Source organism: Rhinopithecus roxellana, chromosome 4 (assembly GCF_007565055.1).
Source record: "Rhinopithecus roxellana isolate Shanxi Qingling chromosome 4, ASM756505v1, whole genome shotgun sequence".
NCBI classification, from domain to species: Eukaryota; Metazoa; Chordata; class Mammalia; order Primates; family Cercopithecidae; genus Rhinopithecus; species Rhinopithecus roxellana.
This window is the reverse complement of record NC_044552.1, coordinates 165040620-165059630: the sequence shown is the minus strand read 5'-3', so window position 1 is coordinate 165059630 and position 19011 is coordinate 165040620. Positions and strand designations below refer to the sequence as shown.

Genomic DNA, 19011 nt, shown 5'->3' with positions numbered 1-19011 from the left:
AAGGTAAGGAACCTGCATACATATCCCTTGAATCTACAATAAAAGTTGAAAAACATAAAAGAAAAACCGCAAAATCTTCAACTTCCGTGAAAGAAGAAAATTATTCTAGCAAACTTACACCTCAGAAAGACTACCATGCTTTTATTTCTTAATAAACAGCAGGTATGCATTTCGAGGGCCAAATGAAGACTTCATTTTATATTCTAAGAAACATTTGTTTTAAATTCTAGCCTTAAAAAATAAGATGTTCAATGTTTAGACAATAAGGGAATATTTCCTAACCTTCCCCATAACTGCTGGAATGTCCTAACCTTACCATTGTAACACAACTATTTCTACTTCTCAATATTTTCTAGTCTTTGTCCACATGCATATGTAATCCTAGTGTATGTGTTATGCAATTTTGTATACTGCTTTTTTTACTTGCATAATATGTATCCTTCCTTGGTGCTAGTCTCATGATTATTTTAACAATTGTATGAAACAAAGTTTTTTGCTGTTTTTTTTCAGTTCTTAAAATACAAAAATCAATACTTCCAGGTGATTGCTATTATAGCAATCACTGTATTGCATATTCTCTCAGCAGTCAGGTTTCTCACCACATTCGAGGAAAGAAGAGTATCATATGGAGACCACAGATGTCAGCTGTGGCCATAACATGAAGGGGCCTGTGGGCCTTGGTAATGAACTTCGAAAGCATTCCAACTACAACGAGAAGTTGTTGGAGGGTTTTATTCAGTCCGAATAATGCCATCAAGAAAAGATCACCTCGCTGGTAGGTGAAGAATGGATTATACAGGGACTAGGATAGAAAACTAGAGATCAATTAGGAGGCTACTACAGTAATCCAGGTGAAAGAACAATGGTAATTTAAACTTGGGTGGCTGCGATGGAGACTAAAACAAGGATTAGGTCTCAAAAGTACTGTTTTAGACATATAAGGCATAGGACTGACCTAATAAAAGTAAATGTTAGACAAGGAGTTAGATACAGAAGTCTGGAATTATGGGAGATAGCAGTACTGTATTTCCAGCCCAAACCTGCGTGTCAGCACACATATGACATTTACAGCCATGGCTTTGGGGAGATCATCTGCAGGACAGGGGTCAAAACTACTGCTATGGAAAACAGCCACAATTGCTTATGGCCACTTTTTAGCTACACTAGCAGAGTTGAGTAGTTGCAACAAAGTGAATAACAGAAAGACGAGGGCATACATACAGCTCCAAACTCTAGGACACCACAACATTTGGAAGTACAACAGAGGAGGAGAAGCCAGACATATGGATTAGAAGACAGCAGAGTAGAACTGAATTTGCCTAATCTACCTATTAGGTTACATAGTGTATTCAGTCTTACACATTAACTGAATAATAAAGTCATGACATGCATACTTTTTTTAAATTAAGGGAACCAAGTAACAAGGAGTTCAATTAGACAAGTATTCCATCAGCAAATCTTACCTGCATTCCTCAAATACTGATTATTTTAAAAGGTATGTGAAATGTGTAATCAAGTCTATAAAACGAGGCTTTTAAAATACATCTACTGTTTCTTTTAAATCTGAAACTAGAATTTTTACTGTGATTATTCATTCCCTTCTACAGAAACAGACTTTTTAAGAAATAATAGCAAGTACTTACAAGAATAAACAAGGGAACAAATGAGCTAAGCACTGAAACAATCTCTCCTCATTATTAAGCACTTCGCTGGTTATAAATAAATGCCAGTTGTAAAAAATTGGCCTACCTCTTTTTCTTTCTGAACTAGACCCCTAAGTTACCTCTAACAACCCAATTATAAAACAACTAGAGAGCAATCTTCAGAGAAGAAAACATATATTTATGGAGCAATAATTTAAAGTGAAAAAAATCTACCATTAAAATTTTACATGACTGTAGTAGTCAAGAGAAAATAAATCATAACAAAATATATAGGCCATTAAGCTATTTTATTTCAGGAGACAGCCCTTCAGGACACCTCACAGAACAACAATTATACTGTGGAAAATTACACTGCAATGCTGTAGTAAGAGAACAGGTATGTGCAATGGTGACAAAGTATAACAAAATGAGGGCTGGATTTAAGTCCTAGCTTGTCAGCACAAAAGATATGCAAAATGAACAGGCCATGTGGGTTTTTTCAGCATCCGGTTGCACATGTTTAAAATGAGAATATATTTACAGAATCTGCTCACCTGACAAAGTAACAACTCAACACAAAGCTGGAGCACCATAACATGAAATTTTTAGTTGGTTTTTTAAAAAATGCGTCCTATAACTCAAAGCATGAACATGTATACTGGTGGGATGAAGACATTTCTATTAGTCTTTAACTATCTTTCACAAATAATTTCTATGACCTACAGATAAGTGCCTGTTTACCAAGGCTTTAAGATGACCCAAAACAATCAGAAATAGTACTAAAAGTGACTATTGTGGTCACACTCTTTTACCAGTAGAAATCAAACTAATGTAATGGTTAAGCACAAAAGCTCCAGAATAAAAATTTGGTTCAAATTCTAGATCCGCTCCTTACTAGATTTGGAACCTGGCTTTTAAATTCTCAGTTTCTTATCTGTGAAACTGTTAACGACTTAAGGCACTTTTCTATAGTATCCAGTACAGAGTAAAAGTTCAACAAAGGATAACTATTACCACTAAGATATAGGTTTGATTGATTAACTGATTGATTGAGGCAGGGTCTCACTTTTTCACCCCGGCTAGAGTACAGTGCTGCAACCTATGGTTCACTGCAGCCCCAACCTCCAGGACTCAAGTGATCCTCCCATCTCAGCCTTCTGAGGAGTTGGGACTACAGGCACGCATCATGTCTAGCTAACTTTTTATTTTTATTTTTCAGAGATGGGGTCTCACTATATTCCCCAGGCTGGTCTTAAACTCCTGGGCTCAAGCAATCCTCCCATGTCAGCCTCCTAAAGTGCTGGGATTAAAGGGATGAGCCACCACACTCAGCCAAGGTTTACTTTAATACACAGATCCAGTACTATAGTTAAACAAAAGGGTACATACAGAATAAAGTCATTTAAGAAGTTAACAAAAGCGGGATAGAATTTTGCAAAGACAGAATAAGACTGGGGATGGAATAGTCAAGAGAGGCTACTTCAGAGATGATAGTTCGGATGGACTTATAAGAATCAACAAGCTGGGCACGATGGCTCACACCTGTAATCCCAGCACGTTGGGAGGCTGAGGAAGGTGCATCTTGAGGTCAGGAGTTCAAGACCAGCCTGGCCAACATGGTGAAACCCCATCTCTACTAAAAATACGAAAAATTAGGCGGGCATGGTAGCGTATGCCTGTAATGCCAGATACTCAGGAGGCCGAGGCAGGAGAACAGCTTGAACCCTGGAGGCAGAGGTCACAGTGAGCCAAGATCGCGCCACTGCACTCCAGCCTGGGCGACAGAGCCAGACTCCATCTCAAAAAAACAAAAGAATCAACAGTCTTTTGACAGGTAGCTAGCCCTTTGCCAGAAAAAGGTGAAGAGGACATTTCAGGACATTAAGATAAACATGAAATTCTGTACAAGACATGAACTATACAAAGGTCGAGATTAAGAATAGACTGCTCCCTTACATGAGTTTCCACATGAGGGAAGATTGTACTAGGTTGTACTATTCAGTATGTCAAATGTAATCACAATATTTAGACTTTCAACATTTCCAGCACCTCTGTATTTCAACATAAGGAGAATAAATTTAAGAAAATCATACTTCTCGCAGCTGGGCATGGTGGCTCATGCCTGTAATCCCAGCACTTTGGGAGGCCGAGGCAGGCGGATTGCCTGAGGTCAGGAGTTCCAGACCAGCCTGACCAACATGGAGAAACCTCATCTTTAATAAAAATACAAAATTAGCTGGGCATGGCGGCGCATGCCTGTAATACCAGTTACTCGGGAGGCTGAGACAGGAGAATTGCTTGAACCCACGAGGCAGAAGCTGCGGTGAGCCGAGATCGCGTCATTGCACTTCAGCCTGGGCAACAAAGAGCAAAAAACGGTGTCTCAAAAAAAAAAAAAAAAAAAAAAGAAAATCATACTGCTCAATAGTATCTGTGTCACTGTGCCAACTAAGTAAACTAGGGTAAACTGTGTTCATTTTCCTCCATTACTTTAAGGCTTCCGGGTATTACGTTGGGAAACACAAAGTGCAGCTCAGTTCATTATTCTTATCTACAGGAAATGCAGCCTTTCTTTGAATTCAAAGAACACATATTAACTATTCATTACATGCATAACACCAAGATACACTCTGTAAGAAAAGCAAAAATGAGAAGGATGGATAGTATCTGTGGAATTTATAAACCAGTAAGAAAGTTTATGTACATATACATATAAATATGACTACACAAAGCGGAGAACAGAAGTACCTTTAGAGATAATTGAAGTTCTGAGGAGATTCAGAGATACAGTAAGATAGAGAAGGGAGTGAATACTCAAGAAAGGCAGAAATATACAAGGTGATATTTAGGATTGACTCAGAAAAGATGGACAATAGCCTCTTGGTAGGCATATAGCCATTTGCCAGAAAAAAAGGAGAAGAAGGAGTTCCAGGAAGGTATGCAAAGGTATGCAAAGCACTGAGAAATAGGTTGAAAAGGTGGGATACACTGGGCAGACTTTTAAAATGTTACTGTGAGAAACTTGTATCCAAAAACCAATTCAAAAGAAACCCAGCTTTGATTTAAATAAACTAAGGAAATAACACTAGAAAGAGCAGCACAAAAAAAAATCTGTTGTCTTACTGTTGAATTCTCACACAGAAGGCAATGCCTTATTCTGGTTCATTCCAGTTTACAGCAAATAATCCTAAGTCCTATCCCAAATTATCCTCAGTCATGAAAAGAAACATGAAATACAAGTAATCTAATGTAAGGCAAGTAGCAGAGTATCCTTTGATCTGCGTTAGGGTTAAACTTCAGTGTGCAAAAGTATCATATAGGTAGCTTGATTAAAAACAGAGACGCCCAGGTCCCAGTTCCCTCCTTAAGTTTGATTACTAAATGTGTTGAACCTGTATTTTTTATAAGCATCCCCACTGACTAATTCACAGATGGTCCACAGACAGCTTTTGAAAAATACTGACCAACAGCAAGGTTCCCAGCAAGGCACAATAAAGCCAGGAAATAAGAACAAGTTCCGTCACTTAAGATAACAATACATATCCAGATAACTTGGAGCCAAGTGTACGTGCATGTGAGACACAGGCAAACAACACTGCTAAGGCTAGAACAACAAAATCCATTTACCCCAACCCCTGGTTCTTCTACCATCCCAGTTACGGTCATTTCTTAAATTACAGTCATATAGACAGAACAGCAAAACCTTGTTAGAATTCTGAGCTCAAAAAATTCCTGATCACTGTCCTGAGAGAACAACTGGAATTTCTGAAAGATGAACGAATTACTTGCAGACTCTATTATAATTAAGAAATATTGCAGGTAAATGAAAAACAGAAAGATCAGTTTGCTGGCAAAGTCAAATCAAGGTCAATATAATAGATCTTTTAGTCTAAGGATTAAATATTATTATCTAGATCCAACCATAATTAGAACAAATTTAAATACAAATTTGAGGGCAAAGGGGTTTAGGACAGGAGAAAATGTAAGGTGGTAAGCTTGTCTTCAAAGTGGCTGCCCATCAATCCCCATTCAAATCCTCACCCAACCTTTCTACACAAGCCATTTTCTCACTGAGAGGTGAAGTCCATTTCTCCTCTTTCTAGATGCAGAACAGACGTGAGACTTCTCTGACCAAGAGAACATAGAAAAAGTAACACTGCATGATTTCCTAGGTTAGGTCCTAAGACATCTCTCAGCTTCAGCCTTTGGCTAAGTCTCTGGAAACATTCGTTCTGCGGGAAGTTAGCTAACTGGTTACCCCGAAGCCACGATTAAAAGAGAAAGCCCAAGCTAGCCACAACCTCCAGACCACGTGAAGCCAGATGACAAACCTGCCCCATCTATTTCAGCCATCGAAAACCAGGCACCAGACATGAGGAGAAACCTTTAGGTCCCAGACTCTATCTGAATGAAAGCTTATGAGTGACCCAAAGGAAAAACTGCCCAACTGAACCAGGTCAATACATAAATTGTTGTTTTAAAACACTATGCTTTGGGTAGATTTCTACAAAGCAACAGATAACCAGAATAACTGTCCAAGCCTTCATCCTACCTCATTTCCCAACTGTTCATTACATAAATCAACCTACTATATTCACTGCTCTCAACACTCTACTCAATGCTATTACTGAAGCTAGTCTAATGGGAATGCTGCCATTAGTGAAATCCCCATTCACACACACAGAGAACACTGTTCACGCCAATCCCAATTCTATCTTTTTGAGTAGGTCCAGCTCAGATGTTCCTCCCCTCCTTACCAGACAAATATGGGGGTAACCTGGGAAATTTTCCATTTTTTGCTCCTTAAATAAAGTCTCTGCCATTCACTTAGCATTTCTATATTAGCTTGTGTTAATTTTTAATGGACATCATTACTTGAGTGGAAACTCCTTAAGAGACACCATTTCTTGAACTTCTTGTATCCCAGTGGCATTTATGTCAACAGGATTTTTTACATGGTACATATCTATCTAGAAAGAAACTTAAACAGACGCGTATTTAGAAACACTGAATATGGCCCGGTGTGGTGGCTCACGCCTGTAATCCCAGCACTTTGGGAGGCTGAGGCGGGCAGATCATCTGAGGTCAGGAATCCGAGACCAGCCTGGCCAATATGGCAAAACCCTGTCTCTACTAAAAATACAAAAATTAGCAGGGTGTGGTGGTGCGCACCTGTAGTCCCAGCTACTCAGGGAGGCTGAGACAGGAGAGCTGCTTGAATCTGGGAGACAGAGGTTGCAGTGACCCTAGATTGCACCACTGCACTCCAGCCTGGGCGACAGAGCAAGACTTCATCTCAAAAAAAAAAAAAAAAAAGAAACACTGAAAAAGAAACACTAAATAAAACTTACATGTCTATACTCCCTCTGAGTAATTCTTACATATCCACAGGGCCTATATTTTCACGTCTATATTCAAAGTTACTGAGCCTTTCCTTGGCCTCCCTACGTAAAACTGTACCCCTTCCTACACCACTGACTTTCAACATTCCTATCTTCCCTTCCCTGCTTTATTTTTCCTCATTGCACTTACATTACCACATATTTACCCACACATATTATTTGTCAGACTCCCACTGAGATCTAAGTTCCATGAGTACACTGCTGCATTCCCATGTCTGGAAGAGTATCTGGTACTTAACAGACCCCGACTGTCACTTAACAGACCCCGACTGTCACCTGTAAATGAATGCATGAACGAATCAAAACCAAGAATGGACTAATTGAAGGTCTCTTATTTCAGGAATATTATTCCTTATTCCTTTAAAAAGCAAACAAACAAACAAAAAACTTATTTTACAGTTAAGACACAAAATTCTGTAAGCCTTTTCACTGAAAATGCTCCTTAAGGTGCCTTTCAGTTCTCAGTCAAAACTTGGTTTAGCTTACTTCTTCCTCTTAATTAGCAATCATTTTTCTTTTAGCAACTATGACACAGGATACTTCTGAATCACATCAGCAATTTAAACACAGGAATTGCCAGAACAAGGAAATGTGGCATCATTATAGTCTGTACTAATAGGCATCGTAATCAAGTCAAACAATTTAGCTATACATTTTCCTTCCGTACTGGAAGATAAAGATACTTGCTTTAAAAGATACTTGCTTTAAATCACCTGGCTATACAGCAATCCACCACATTGCTTAATGTCTTTGATGTCCACTTTTGCTTCACTTATTTTTTTTCACCAGACAATACTGGTTGTATCGGTTTAGCCATGGATTGTGTCATCTCCTAACAGTCTCATGACTACTATTGGTCTGCTGAGTTCTTTAGCAAGTTCCATAAATGTCAGTCCCTGAATATATCAAACTTTACCCTACAGGGCAAATCATTATTTGGTGATGACAGGCTACTGCGTCATCACGCTCCTTGCGGGCTGCAGTAAAGATGGTAGGGCAATCAGAGATCACCCTGGAAGAGTTACTGTCTGGCCTATTCCTACCCTTTCTGACAAAACCCTGCACTTAAATTTACCCATCTGACAAAGATTTATGCTTCTCTAGAGCACACAGGTAATTTATTGAACAGAATAAAACTTTCATTTTCTTCCCTTCATACCAATACTCCTAAACATTCTTCTCACATCTTTATCTTTAAAGAAATTCCAATGCTTTCAAGATCTGATTGAAACCCAAACCTGACACCCCAAACCTGAGTCTTCCTCAACTTATCTCCTACCTATTCTTCCAGGTCCTGCTTAAATCCCACCTCCACTGCATGAACTTCTCAAGTTCCTTCATTCATAATTTCTCTCCTCTCTTCTCACAATAGTAACTTTACTCTCAACACTTATTGTTATTAACCATGTCAAATATGTGAGCATGTGCCCACCTCCTAACAATCCTGAGAGTCCATGGAATTAAATGCAAGATTCCAAGTAATATGCCTAGCACAGTGCTTTAGGTTTGTAGCTACCCAGTAAGTATTGAATTTTTGTACTTACAAAAACTTTCTATGATGAAATTCATTCCCTCAATCAAAACGTATGAGAGGAGAATTCTATCAAGTACTGTGTTGGGCATGGATGATGAAGGATCACAAACCATCCCAGGCTTCCAAGACAGAAAGGGACCATTTTCTTTTCTGCCTATCCAATCTCTCACATATTTTTCATTAAACCCAGTTCAAATACCACCTGACCCCAACCGCTCCCATTTGCAGTACCTATCACACAGCCCATGTCTATGACCTCTATAGCTTGACTGCGACTTAAGAACAGCGCCTGGAAGCTCTCTTAAAGAAACACTGTGGTGTAACTGAAGGCAAAGATTGTGAAAAAGCACAGAATGGCTAAAATTCCAATATCCCCATTGCCCAAGGCCCCATCTTTGTGGCCTTGGGCAAATCAGTTAATGTTTTTAAACCTTGCTCCCTCTTGGGAGACAAGGGTATACAAATACCATCTACATTACTGAGCTACTATAACGAATAAGGGGCATTTTAATTATTATTATTATTATTATTATTATTTTGAGACGGAGTTTCGCTCTTGTTGCCCAGGCTGAAGTGCAATGGCGCGATCTCAGCTCACCGCAACCTCCGCCTCCCAGGTTCAAGCGAGTCTCCTGCCTCAGCCTCCCTAGTAGCTGGGATTACAGGCATGTGCCACCACGCCCGGCTAATTTTGTATTTTTAGGAGAGACGAGGTTTCTCCATGTTGGTCAGGCTGGTCTCGAACTCCCGACCTCAGATGATCCGCCCGCCTCGGCCTCACAAAGTGCTGGGATTACAGGCATGAGCCACCGCGCCCGGCCAAGGGATATTTTTAAAACGTTAAAAAGCGACCGAGTCAAATCCAGCGACTTAGTAGGTGTTCAATAAAGCTTGTCTCCCTTTCTCGAAAGCGCTAGCGCTGTGATTTTCAGAGAGGCCGCGGCAACTCACGCCCTGGGCACCACCGGCCAGACGGTCCAGCGGTCCAAGACACCTCGGCCACCCCCAACCACCGCACCGGGCCTCACCTTGGTGGTCGTAGACGCTGATGTAGGAGATGCCCACGGCCATACACCACACCACGAGGCTCGCGATGTCCGAGAAGCTGGGTTCCTGCTCCACCTCAGTGATCACCAGGCCCATATGCACAGGCAGCTTCTCCAAGGAACGGCCGTCCGCGCGCCAGCGCATCCGGTGGTGGGCGGCGGCCAGGCACGACCCCCCGCGCGAGTGCCGGTGGTGACGGCGGTTCCTGCCGACTGCCGGGGACTTGCGGAGCGTGAAGCCGAGCGGCGCTAGGACCGCGGCAGAAGCGGCGCGGCAGCAGCGCCGCCAGATCCAGTTCCAGGTGCCGAACCGAACGCGGAGCCAGGAGGTGAGCGTGCGGTGCAGACAGAGCAGCGCGTGCAGCACCCGCCACACCAGCTCGTACAGCCCCGTCATACTCTTGTGGCCCTCGGGCACTCCCTCTCCCTCCCGCCCACTCCCGCGGCGCGACGGCTTTTTATCCGCCCCTGCGGCCGGCGCGGGCCATCGCTCCGCGTCCCCCCGCCCCCCGAGCCCGAACCCCTTTCCACTGCCAACACCTCACCTCGCCCACGCCGCCATCTTCCTCCTCCCTTGGCAACCCCGCCCCCACTAGTACATGGACAGTTCTGATTGGCCAGCGTGGAATTCTGACGCGGCTTCTGGGTCCGAGAATATGGCCCAGCCCGACGCAGTGAGAGAAGGCGCACGCCTGCGAACTAGCCGGGCGGAGACCGCGGGCGCCCCCTGGTCGTGTGGAGGGCGATGAGCGAACGACCCTGGACTTTCTGAACGGAACCCCAGCAAAGCACATGTGGTCTTCCATGCGATGGGCGCTTCCTGGGGACCCGCGCGTCCCTTGGGTCCAGGACATCTTACAGTGTCTCCTCTCACGGCCCCCACAGAAACGGTTTCTGAGGAGTAAAAGTGTCCTGAGTGGACTGGAAATTACAAATGTCGGAAAGAACCTAGGGGTGGAAAGCAGCCCTCAGTAAGTGTTGATGCTGGGAATCCACCAGGGTTCCCCAAAGTGTCCTCAAAGGCTGGAGTGGACCTGCTACTGGCTTTTATTCAGCCTCCCACCTGAGGCTGGGAACGAAACTCTTTAGCCATGTTCCTGAAACACCCCTCTACCCACGTCATTCTCATCTAAGGTATCCTTTCCTGGCTGTACATTGCTTAGTACATAAAAGAAAGGCTCTACAGCTTGGCAGTCCAGTCACTTCATTCTTTTTTTTTTTCACTTATTCGGCAAGACTTTGACCAACCGCTGTGAGTTAGGTTTACGGTGGGGAGAAAAATAGACATTGTGCCTGACTTCAATCACCGCCACTGTTTGAGGGAAACTGCCCATCCAAGCCTTATCATCCCCTTTAACACCCTAATGTTTCTGTCCATCTGGACTTCGAAGTGGTGCTCTAGAATGGTTCTGTACTGCCCCGCGCAAGTCTGTACCGTCTTTGCCCTTTTTGTTCAAGCTCTTCTCCTGAATTCCTTATTCCCAACTTGGTATTGGGTATTGGTTCATCCTACATGCCACATCCTCTATCATCATATATATGTGCGTGTGCAATAATATTTATAGTACTTGTATTTCTCTAAGTACATATATAAAGATTAGGGAAGTATTACAAAAATGCAACTGTTTACACATACACATGTATGCACATATATTTACACACGTGTGTGTAAACAGTTGCATTTTTGTAATACCTCCCTACTCTTCGTTCGCTAGAGCCTCTTTTTCCCCCTGGGAAACATCTGTTCACGTCTTGGCTATGTGACTTCATTTTTCTAACACTGTCCCTTTTCAACTGGTCTCATTTTGGTTTCTAAGACTCATTTAACTTGACTTTAAAAGTTGAATCCTCATGTCCATCTCCCTTTCGCAGTGCAATTTTCCTCCCTTTGGCAGTGCAGCCTGAAGAACTGAGGGCTGGGCACCAGACATACCCTTCACACACTTGTTTCTCTCCTGGTCTCCTCTGCAGTAGTTCCTCTGATGATGGACGAAGAAGGAGAGGCGAAAGGCCATTATCAGGGAAGGCTACAGTCTTCTTCCTCACTGCCCATTGCTGCAGTTTATGCAGCTACATGATGCTTGTTAAGGAAGCTCCCTAGACACCAGTGTCCCATTGAGATTTGGCCATGTATTCTGCAGACCCCACCCCACCTCCCACGCTGACACCTTGCCACATTTCTGTAAAGTACCCACTTCTTTGCCCCAATGTCTATCGGTTCTGACAAGATTAAAGACATCAGTCTCATGTTCCTGTGGCCTGCTCTCAGGTGTGCAGGCGCAAACAGGCTCTATCTTCTGTATTTCTTTTTTCTTTTCTTTCTTTTTTTTTTTCGAGATGGAGTTTAGCTCTTGTTTCCCGGGCTGGAGTGCAATGGCGCGATCATGGCTCACTGCAACCTCCACCTCCTGGGTTCAAGCGATTCTCCTGCCTCAGCCTCCCAAGTAGCTGCGATTACAGGTGCCTGCCACCACGCCCAGCTAATTTTTTGTATTTTTAGTAGAGACGGGATTTCACCATGTTGGTCTATGAACTCCTGACCTCAGGTAATCCACCCGCCTTGGCCTCCCAAAGTACTGGGATTATAGGTGTGAGGCACCGCGCCCAGCCTCTGTATTTCTTTGACTTGCAAACAAGTAAAAGGATTCTGGCCACATGTCCATCTGACACAGCAACATGCAGATCCTGGCATCTCTCCCAAGCCATTTCTTTGCTTGTTTTCCTCCTAGAGTTTCCTCCTAGTAGCAGGTCCCCTAGCTCCCAGGATGTTCAACCTCCTAAAGAGTGGTGGGGCAGTGGTACCACGTTTCTTCTTTGTCAGCTGTTAGTAGGCTAGGGATGGAGGTGTCTCATACAGAACAGTTCTCTGGGTGGCCTTGAACCGACACAGTTTCTTCCCCTTTTCTCACTTGTAGTTCTCGAGAATAACTGTAGAATGTGTTGGAATGTAATATACTGTAGACAAGGAGGAACTGACCAGAACAGCCTAGGCTCTGTTCAGTGTCTTCTAGAAATAGGATGTCCTTCAACTAGTACTAGCCCAGCACATTCCATTGCCCTGTGGTAAAAACTGAGAGCAAACTGCTTTCTGGGGTCCCTTAGTTGCAGTGCAAGCAGTGCATGAGCCAATGAGACGCCATCCTCCCTAAGCCGTTTTCCTCGGCCTTGGGAGATATGGTCATTATGACTTATGCTTCTCTTGTCCCTTGCTGCCTGTCTGTAAGTAATAAACTCACTTCATGTAACCTGTGTGTGAGTGTTCTGTGTCACTGGACACTGAATATAGGAAAAGTGCAGTCCAAAATGCAGTGGACTGAACCGGTAACCAGTGCACCGTGAACCTGCTTTGCATCTGGTGGTTGCTGTCAACTTCAGGCTTCTTCACTGTACTTAGAAGGAGGTGGACTCAGTGCCTTTTGTTCTTGACTATAATTCTGGAATAACAGGAAAGCCACACTGGATGTCTTGCTCTGAACATAGTTGGAATCTGAAGTTTATGGAGTCCTCTCTCTCAAAGATTTTCTTCTTTTGTCATTTCAAAAAAGCAGTAAATGCGACACATTTAGCAACTTAGGGGTTCTGAATATAATGTTTGGATTTCTTAAATACCATTTAACCTTCCACTCCAAAATTTTATGAAGTACGTAAAAATACAGAAAGAGTTATCCAGCCTCAGACCCTTAAGTCCCAAAACATTGTGGGGACGGTATTTCATTCACTTTTCAATTTACAAAATGCTTTACATTATCTTAACTTAATCTTCACAACCACTGCTACTTTTACTGTTTCCATAGTTTTACCTTTTTCCAGAATGTTACACAGTTGGAATCACATGGTATATAGCCTTTTCTTACTGCCTTATTCCACTTACTAATATGCATTTAAGCTTGTCCATGTCTTTGCATGATTTCATACCTCATTTCTTTTTAGTGCTGAATAATATTCCATTGCTGGATGTACCCTAGAACTTATCTGTTCACCTACTGAAGGACAACTTGGTGGCTTCCAAGTTTTAGCAATTATAAATAAAACTGCTATAAATATCAGTGTGCAGGTTTTGTGTAGATACAGGTTTTCAACTCATTTGGATAAGTACCAAGGAGAAGGCCAGGTACAGTGGCTGACTCCTATAATCCCAGCACTTTGGGAGGCCAAAGCAGACTGAGCGCTTGAGCTCAGGAATTTGGGACCAGCCTGGGCAACATGGTGAAAACCTATCTCTACCAAAAATACAAAAAATTAGCTGGGCATGGTGGTGGGTGCTGGTGGTCCCAGCTACTTGGGAGGCTGAGGTGGGAGGATCACTTGAGCCCAGGAGGTTGAGGTTGCAGTGAGCTGAGATCATACCACTGGACTACTGCCTCGGTGACAGAGTGAGACCCCATCTCTGAAAAAAAAAAAAAAAAAAAGAAAAGAAAAAAAATACCAAGGATCACAATTGCTGAATCATACAGCAAGGGTATGTTCAGTTTTGCAAGAAACTGCCAAAATGTCTTCCAAAGAGTCTATACTGTTTTGCATTTCCACCAGCAATGAATGAGTTCACATCGTTCCACATCCTTGCCAGCATTTTGTATTGTTAGTGTTTTGGATTTCGGTTGTTAGTGTTTTGAATTTTGGCTGTTCTAATAGGTGTATAGCAGTATTTCATTGTTTGAATTTGCAATTCCCTAATGACTTACGATGTTGGCATCTTTCTGTATGCTTATTTGCCATCTGTCCATCTTCTTTGATATGAAGTGTCTGTTCAGTTCTGTTAAGACCCCATTTTAAAATGAGGTTGTTTGTTTTCTTATTGTTGAGGTTTTAGAGTTCTTTGTACATTTTGGATAACAGTCCTTTATCAGATATGTCTTTTGCAAGTATTTTGTCTCAGTCTGTGGCTGGTCTTCTCATTCTCTTGATAGTATCTTTTGCAGACCCGAAGTTTAAATTTTAATAGAGTCAAACTTATCAATTTTTTTTTCACAGACTGTGCCTTTAGTAGTTGTATTAGTCTGTTCTCACGTTGCTAATAAAGACATACCTGAGACTGGGTAATTTATAAAGGAAAGAGGTTTAGTTGACTCACAGTTCCACATGGCTGGGGAGGCCTCATAATTATGGCACAAGGTGAATGAGGAGCAAAGTCGTGTCTTAAATGGTGGCAGGCAAGAGAGCTTGCACCAGGGAACTCGGCATTTATAAAACCATCGATCTTGTGAGACTTAATCACTACCGAAAGAACATTATGGGGGAAGTCATTCCCATAGTTCAATTATTTCCACCCAGCCCTGCTCTTGACACATGAGGATTATTATAGTTCAAGGTGAGATTTGGGTGGGTACACAGCCAAACCATATCGTTCCACCCCAGCCCCTCTCAAGTCTCATGTCCTCACATTTCAAAACCAATCATGCCTTCCCAACAGTCCCCCAAAGTCTTAACTCATTTCAGCATTAACTCAAAAGTCCACAGCCCCAAGTCTCATCTGAGACAAGGCCCCTGAGCCTGTAAGATCAAAAGCAAGTTAATTACTTCCTAGATACAATAGGGGTACAGGGGTACAGGCAATGGGTACCTACACCCATTCCAAATGGGAGAAATTGGCCAAAACAAAGGGGCTACAGGCCCCATGCAAGACCAAAATCCAATAGAACAGTCATTAATCCTTAATGTTCCAAAATGATCTCCTTTGACTCCATGTCTCACATCCCGGCCACATTGATGTGAGAGGTTGGCTCCCATGGCCTTGGGCAGCTCCGCCTCTGTGGCTTTGCAGGGTATAGCCCTGCTCCTGGCTGCTCTCACGGACTGGTGTTGAGTGTCTGCAGCTTTTCCAGGTGCATGGTACAAGCTGTCAGTGGATCTACCATTCTGTGGTCTGGAGGACGATGGCCCTCTTCTCACATGTCCACCAGACAGTGCCCAGTGGGAACTCTGTATGGGGACTCCAACCCCACATTTCCCTTTCACACTGCCCTAGCAAAGGTTCTCCATGAGGGCCCTGCATCTGCAGCACACCTCTGCCTGGACATTCAGACATTTCCATACGTCCTCTAAAATCTAGGCTGAGGTCCCCAAACCTCAATTCTTGTTTTCTGCACACTGTAGGACCAACACCACGTGGAAGGTGCCAAGGCTTAGGGCTTGCACCCTCTGAAGTAACAGCCTCTTACCTTGGACCCTTTTAGCCATGGGCTGGAATGGCTGAGACATGGAGCACCAAGTCCAGAGGTTACCCACAGCAGAGGGGCCCTGGACCTGGACCAGGACTAGGAAACTATTTTTCCCTCCCAAGCCTCCTGGCCTGTGATGGGAAGGGCTGCTGTGAAGTTCTCTGACATGCCCTGGAGACATTTCCGCCCCCCACCTTGTCTTGGTGTTTAGCATTTGGCTCCTAGTTACTTATGCAAATTTCTGCAGCCAGCTTGAATTTCTCCCCAGAAAATGGATTTTTCTCTTCTACTGCATTGTCGGGCTGCAAACATTTCAAACTTTTAGGCTCAGCTTCCACTTGAACACTTTGCCACTTAGAAATTTCTTCTACCAGATACCCTAAATCATGTTTCTCAAGTTCATAGTTCCACAGATTTGTGGCAGGGGCGAAATGCTGCATGTCACTCTTTGCATAGCAAGAGTGACCTTTACTCCAGCTCCCAACAAACTCCTCATCTCCATCTGAGACCACCTCAGCCTGAACTTTATTATCCATATCACTATCAGCATTTGGGTCAAAGCCATTCAGCAGGCCTCTGGGAAGTTCCAAATTTTCCGACATCTTCCTGTCTTCTTCTGAGCCCTCCAAAATGTTCCATCCTCATCTGTTACCCAGTTCCAAAGTCACTTTCACATTTTTGGGTATCTTTATAGCAGCACCCTACTCTCAGTGCAATTTACTCTATTAGTCTGTTCTCACACTGCTAATAAAGATGTACCTGAGACTGTATAATTTATAAAGGAAATAAATTTAATTGACTCAGGCCCCAAGGGCTCTTTAGGCAACAGGTAATAAATTCTGCCAGCACTGGATCCTTTCCTTCTAGGAAGCAGATTCCCTCTGGCCCAAGGTATATCTAGAAATGTCATCTGGGAGCTAGGTACTAGAATGGAGCCTCATGACTCTACCTAGTGCTCTATTTTACTGTGGCTAAGCTGGTGTCCAAGTTGCAAGACAAAGTCCTCTTTGTTCTTCCCTCTCCTCTCCTCAAACAACAAAACAATTCTGCTGTTACATACCTATATAATAAGGATTTTTCTATCTTCTTGAAGAATTGACCTTATCATTATACAGTGCTTCTCTTTATTACTGACAAGTTTCCTTGCTCAGAAGTCTCCTCTGTCTGAAATTAATATAGCTATTCTTGCTTTCTTTGGTTAGTGTTAGCCTGGTATAGCTTTATCCATCTTTTTGCTTTTAATTTATGTATATTTACATTTAAAGTGTGCGTCTTATGGAAAGCATATCATTGGATCTTGTTTTTAGATTCACTTTGACAATCTCTGTTTTTTTTTTTTAACTGACCCAACTGAGGAACAAATTATCTGATTTTTAATTACTATATTTAGACCATTCATGTTTAAAGTGATTACTGATACAGCTGAATTAATATTTACTGTATTTGTTCCTTTTGTCTATTTGCTGTACTTGTTTTTTGTTTGTATTTGTGTCTTCCACCTTTTTTTCTGTCTCTTATGGTTTAAACTGAGCCTTTTATATGATTCCATATACTCTCTTAGCATACCAGTCATACCTCTTTTTTTTTTTTTTTTTTTTTTACTGTTTTTAGTGGTTGCCCTAGAGTTTGCAATATATATTTATAAAGAATCCAGGTCCACTTTCAAATAACACTATACTTCTTCATGGGTAGTTCAAGTACCTTGTAATAACAAAATAATCCTAATTCCTTCTTCCTGTTTCCTTTTATAATTCCTATCATTCATTTCACTTATACATATGCATACATACACATATAATATCTATGCATACATAATCAAATATATATGCTCATATAATTGAATACATTGTTGAAGTTACCATTTTGAACCCACTGTTACCTGTTAGATCAATTAAGAATTAGAAAAATAAATTCATTTATTTTACCTTTACTTATTTATTCTTCATTGCTCTTTGTTTCTTTATTTAGATCTGAGCTTCTAACCTATCTCATTTGCCTTGTGTCTGAAGAACTTCTTTTTAACATTTCTTATAAAGCAAACCTGCTGACAACAAACACCCTCAATTTTTGTCTGTCTGAGAAAGTTTTTTTTCCTTCACTTTTGAAGCATAATTTTGCAGGGTACAGAGTTCTAGATTAGTGGGATTTTTCCTTTCAACACTAATATATTTCACGCTACTCTTTCCTTGTTTGCATAGTTTCTGAGAAGCTGGATGTAATGCTTATATTTGCTCCTTCATAGGTGTTTTTTCTCTCTGACTTCTTTCAAGACATTTTCCTTATCTTTGACTTTTTGAAGTTTGAATATGAGATGCCTCAGTTTAGTTTTGGGGGCATTTATCCTGCTTGGTATTCTATGAGCCTCCTGACCCTGTAGTTTGGCATCTGATATTACTTTGGGAGAAATTCTCAGTAATTGCTTCAAATATTTTTTTTTTCTTTTTCTCTTTCTTCTTTTTCTGGAATCTCTATTTAACCTAGTTACACAATTTTTGGTTGTCCCAACAGTTCTTAGATATCCTGTTTATTTTCCTCCTCAATCTTTTCTGTGTTTGCTTTTCTGTTTTGGAATCTCTAATGGTATACCCTCAAGCTCAGAGATATTTTTCCTCAACCATGTGCAGTCTACTAATGAGCCCATCAAAGGCATTCTTCATTTCTGCTACAGTAATTTTGATCTCTAACATTTCTTTTTTATTCTTTCTTAGAGTTTCCATCTCTGCTTACATTGCCTATCTATTTTTGCATGCTGTCTACTTTATCCATGAGAGTCCTTAGGATATTAATCACAGTTGTTTTAAATTCCTGGTCTTATAATTTCAACATCTGTGGCATATCTGGGTCTGATTCTGATTCATGCTCTTTTTCAAACTGTATATTTTGGCTGTTAGTATGCCTTGCAATTTTTTGTTGATAGCCAGACTTGATGTGCTAGGTAAAAGGAACTGCTGTATATGTACTATTGGTAATGTGGTTGTAAGGTATCTGTTTTTGTAAAGTTTTATTGGAAAACAGCCACATCCATTCATTTATGAATACAGTGGTTTATGGCAGAGTTGACTAGTAACAACAGAGAACTCAAGGCCCACAAAGTCTAAAATATATATATATTGGGTTGTACCCATAAAAAGTTTGCCAACACCTGATTTAGATTATAAAGTGTCTTCAGTAAAAGGAACTTTATTCTTATTGGCTTTAGAGGCTAAAAAGTATTATATACATCTAATA

At 41.8% G+C, this 19011-nt stretch overlaps 1 protein-coding gene across 1 annotated transcript in view; it reads right to left on the bottom strand.

Moving 5' to 3' along the window:
* The window catches only part of NUS1 (NUS1 dehydrodolichyl diphosphate synthase subunit), a 34821-nt gene extending 24588 nt beyond the window's left edge, over nucleotides 1-10233 (bottom strand). The window contains exon 1 of the mRNA XM_010353242.2: nucleotides 9608-10233. Coding sequence (XP_010351544.1) covers nucleotides 9608-10022 — 415 coding nt within the window. The 5' untranslated portion in view covers nucleotides 10023-10233. The remainder of the gene's footprint in view (nucleotides 1-9607) is intronic.
* Nucleotides 10234-19011: the final 8778 nt, after the last annotated feature.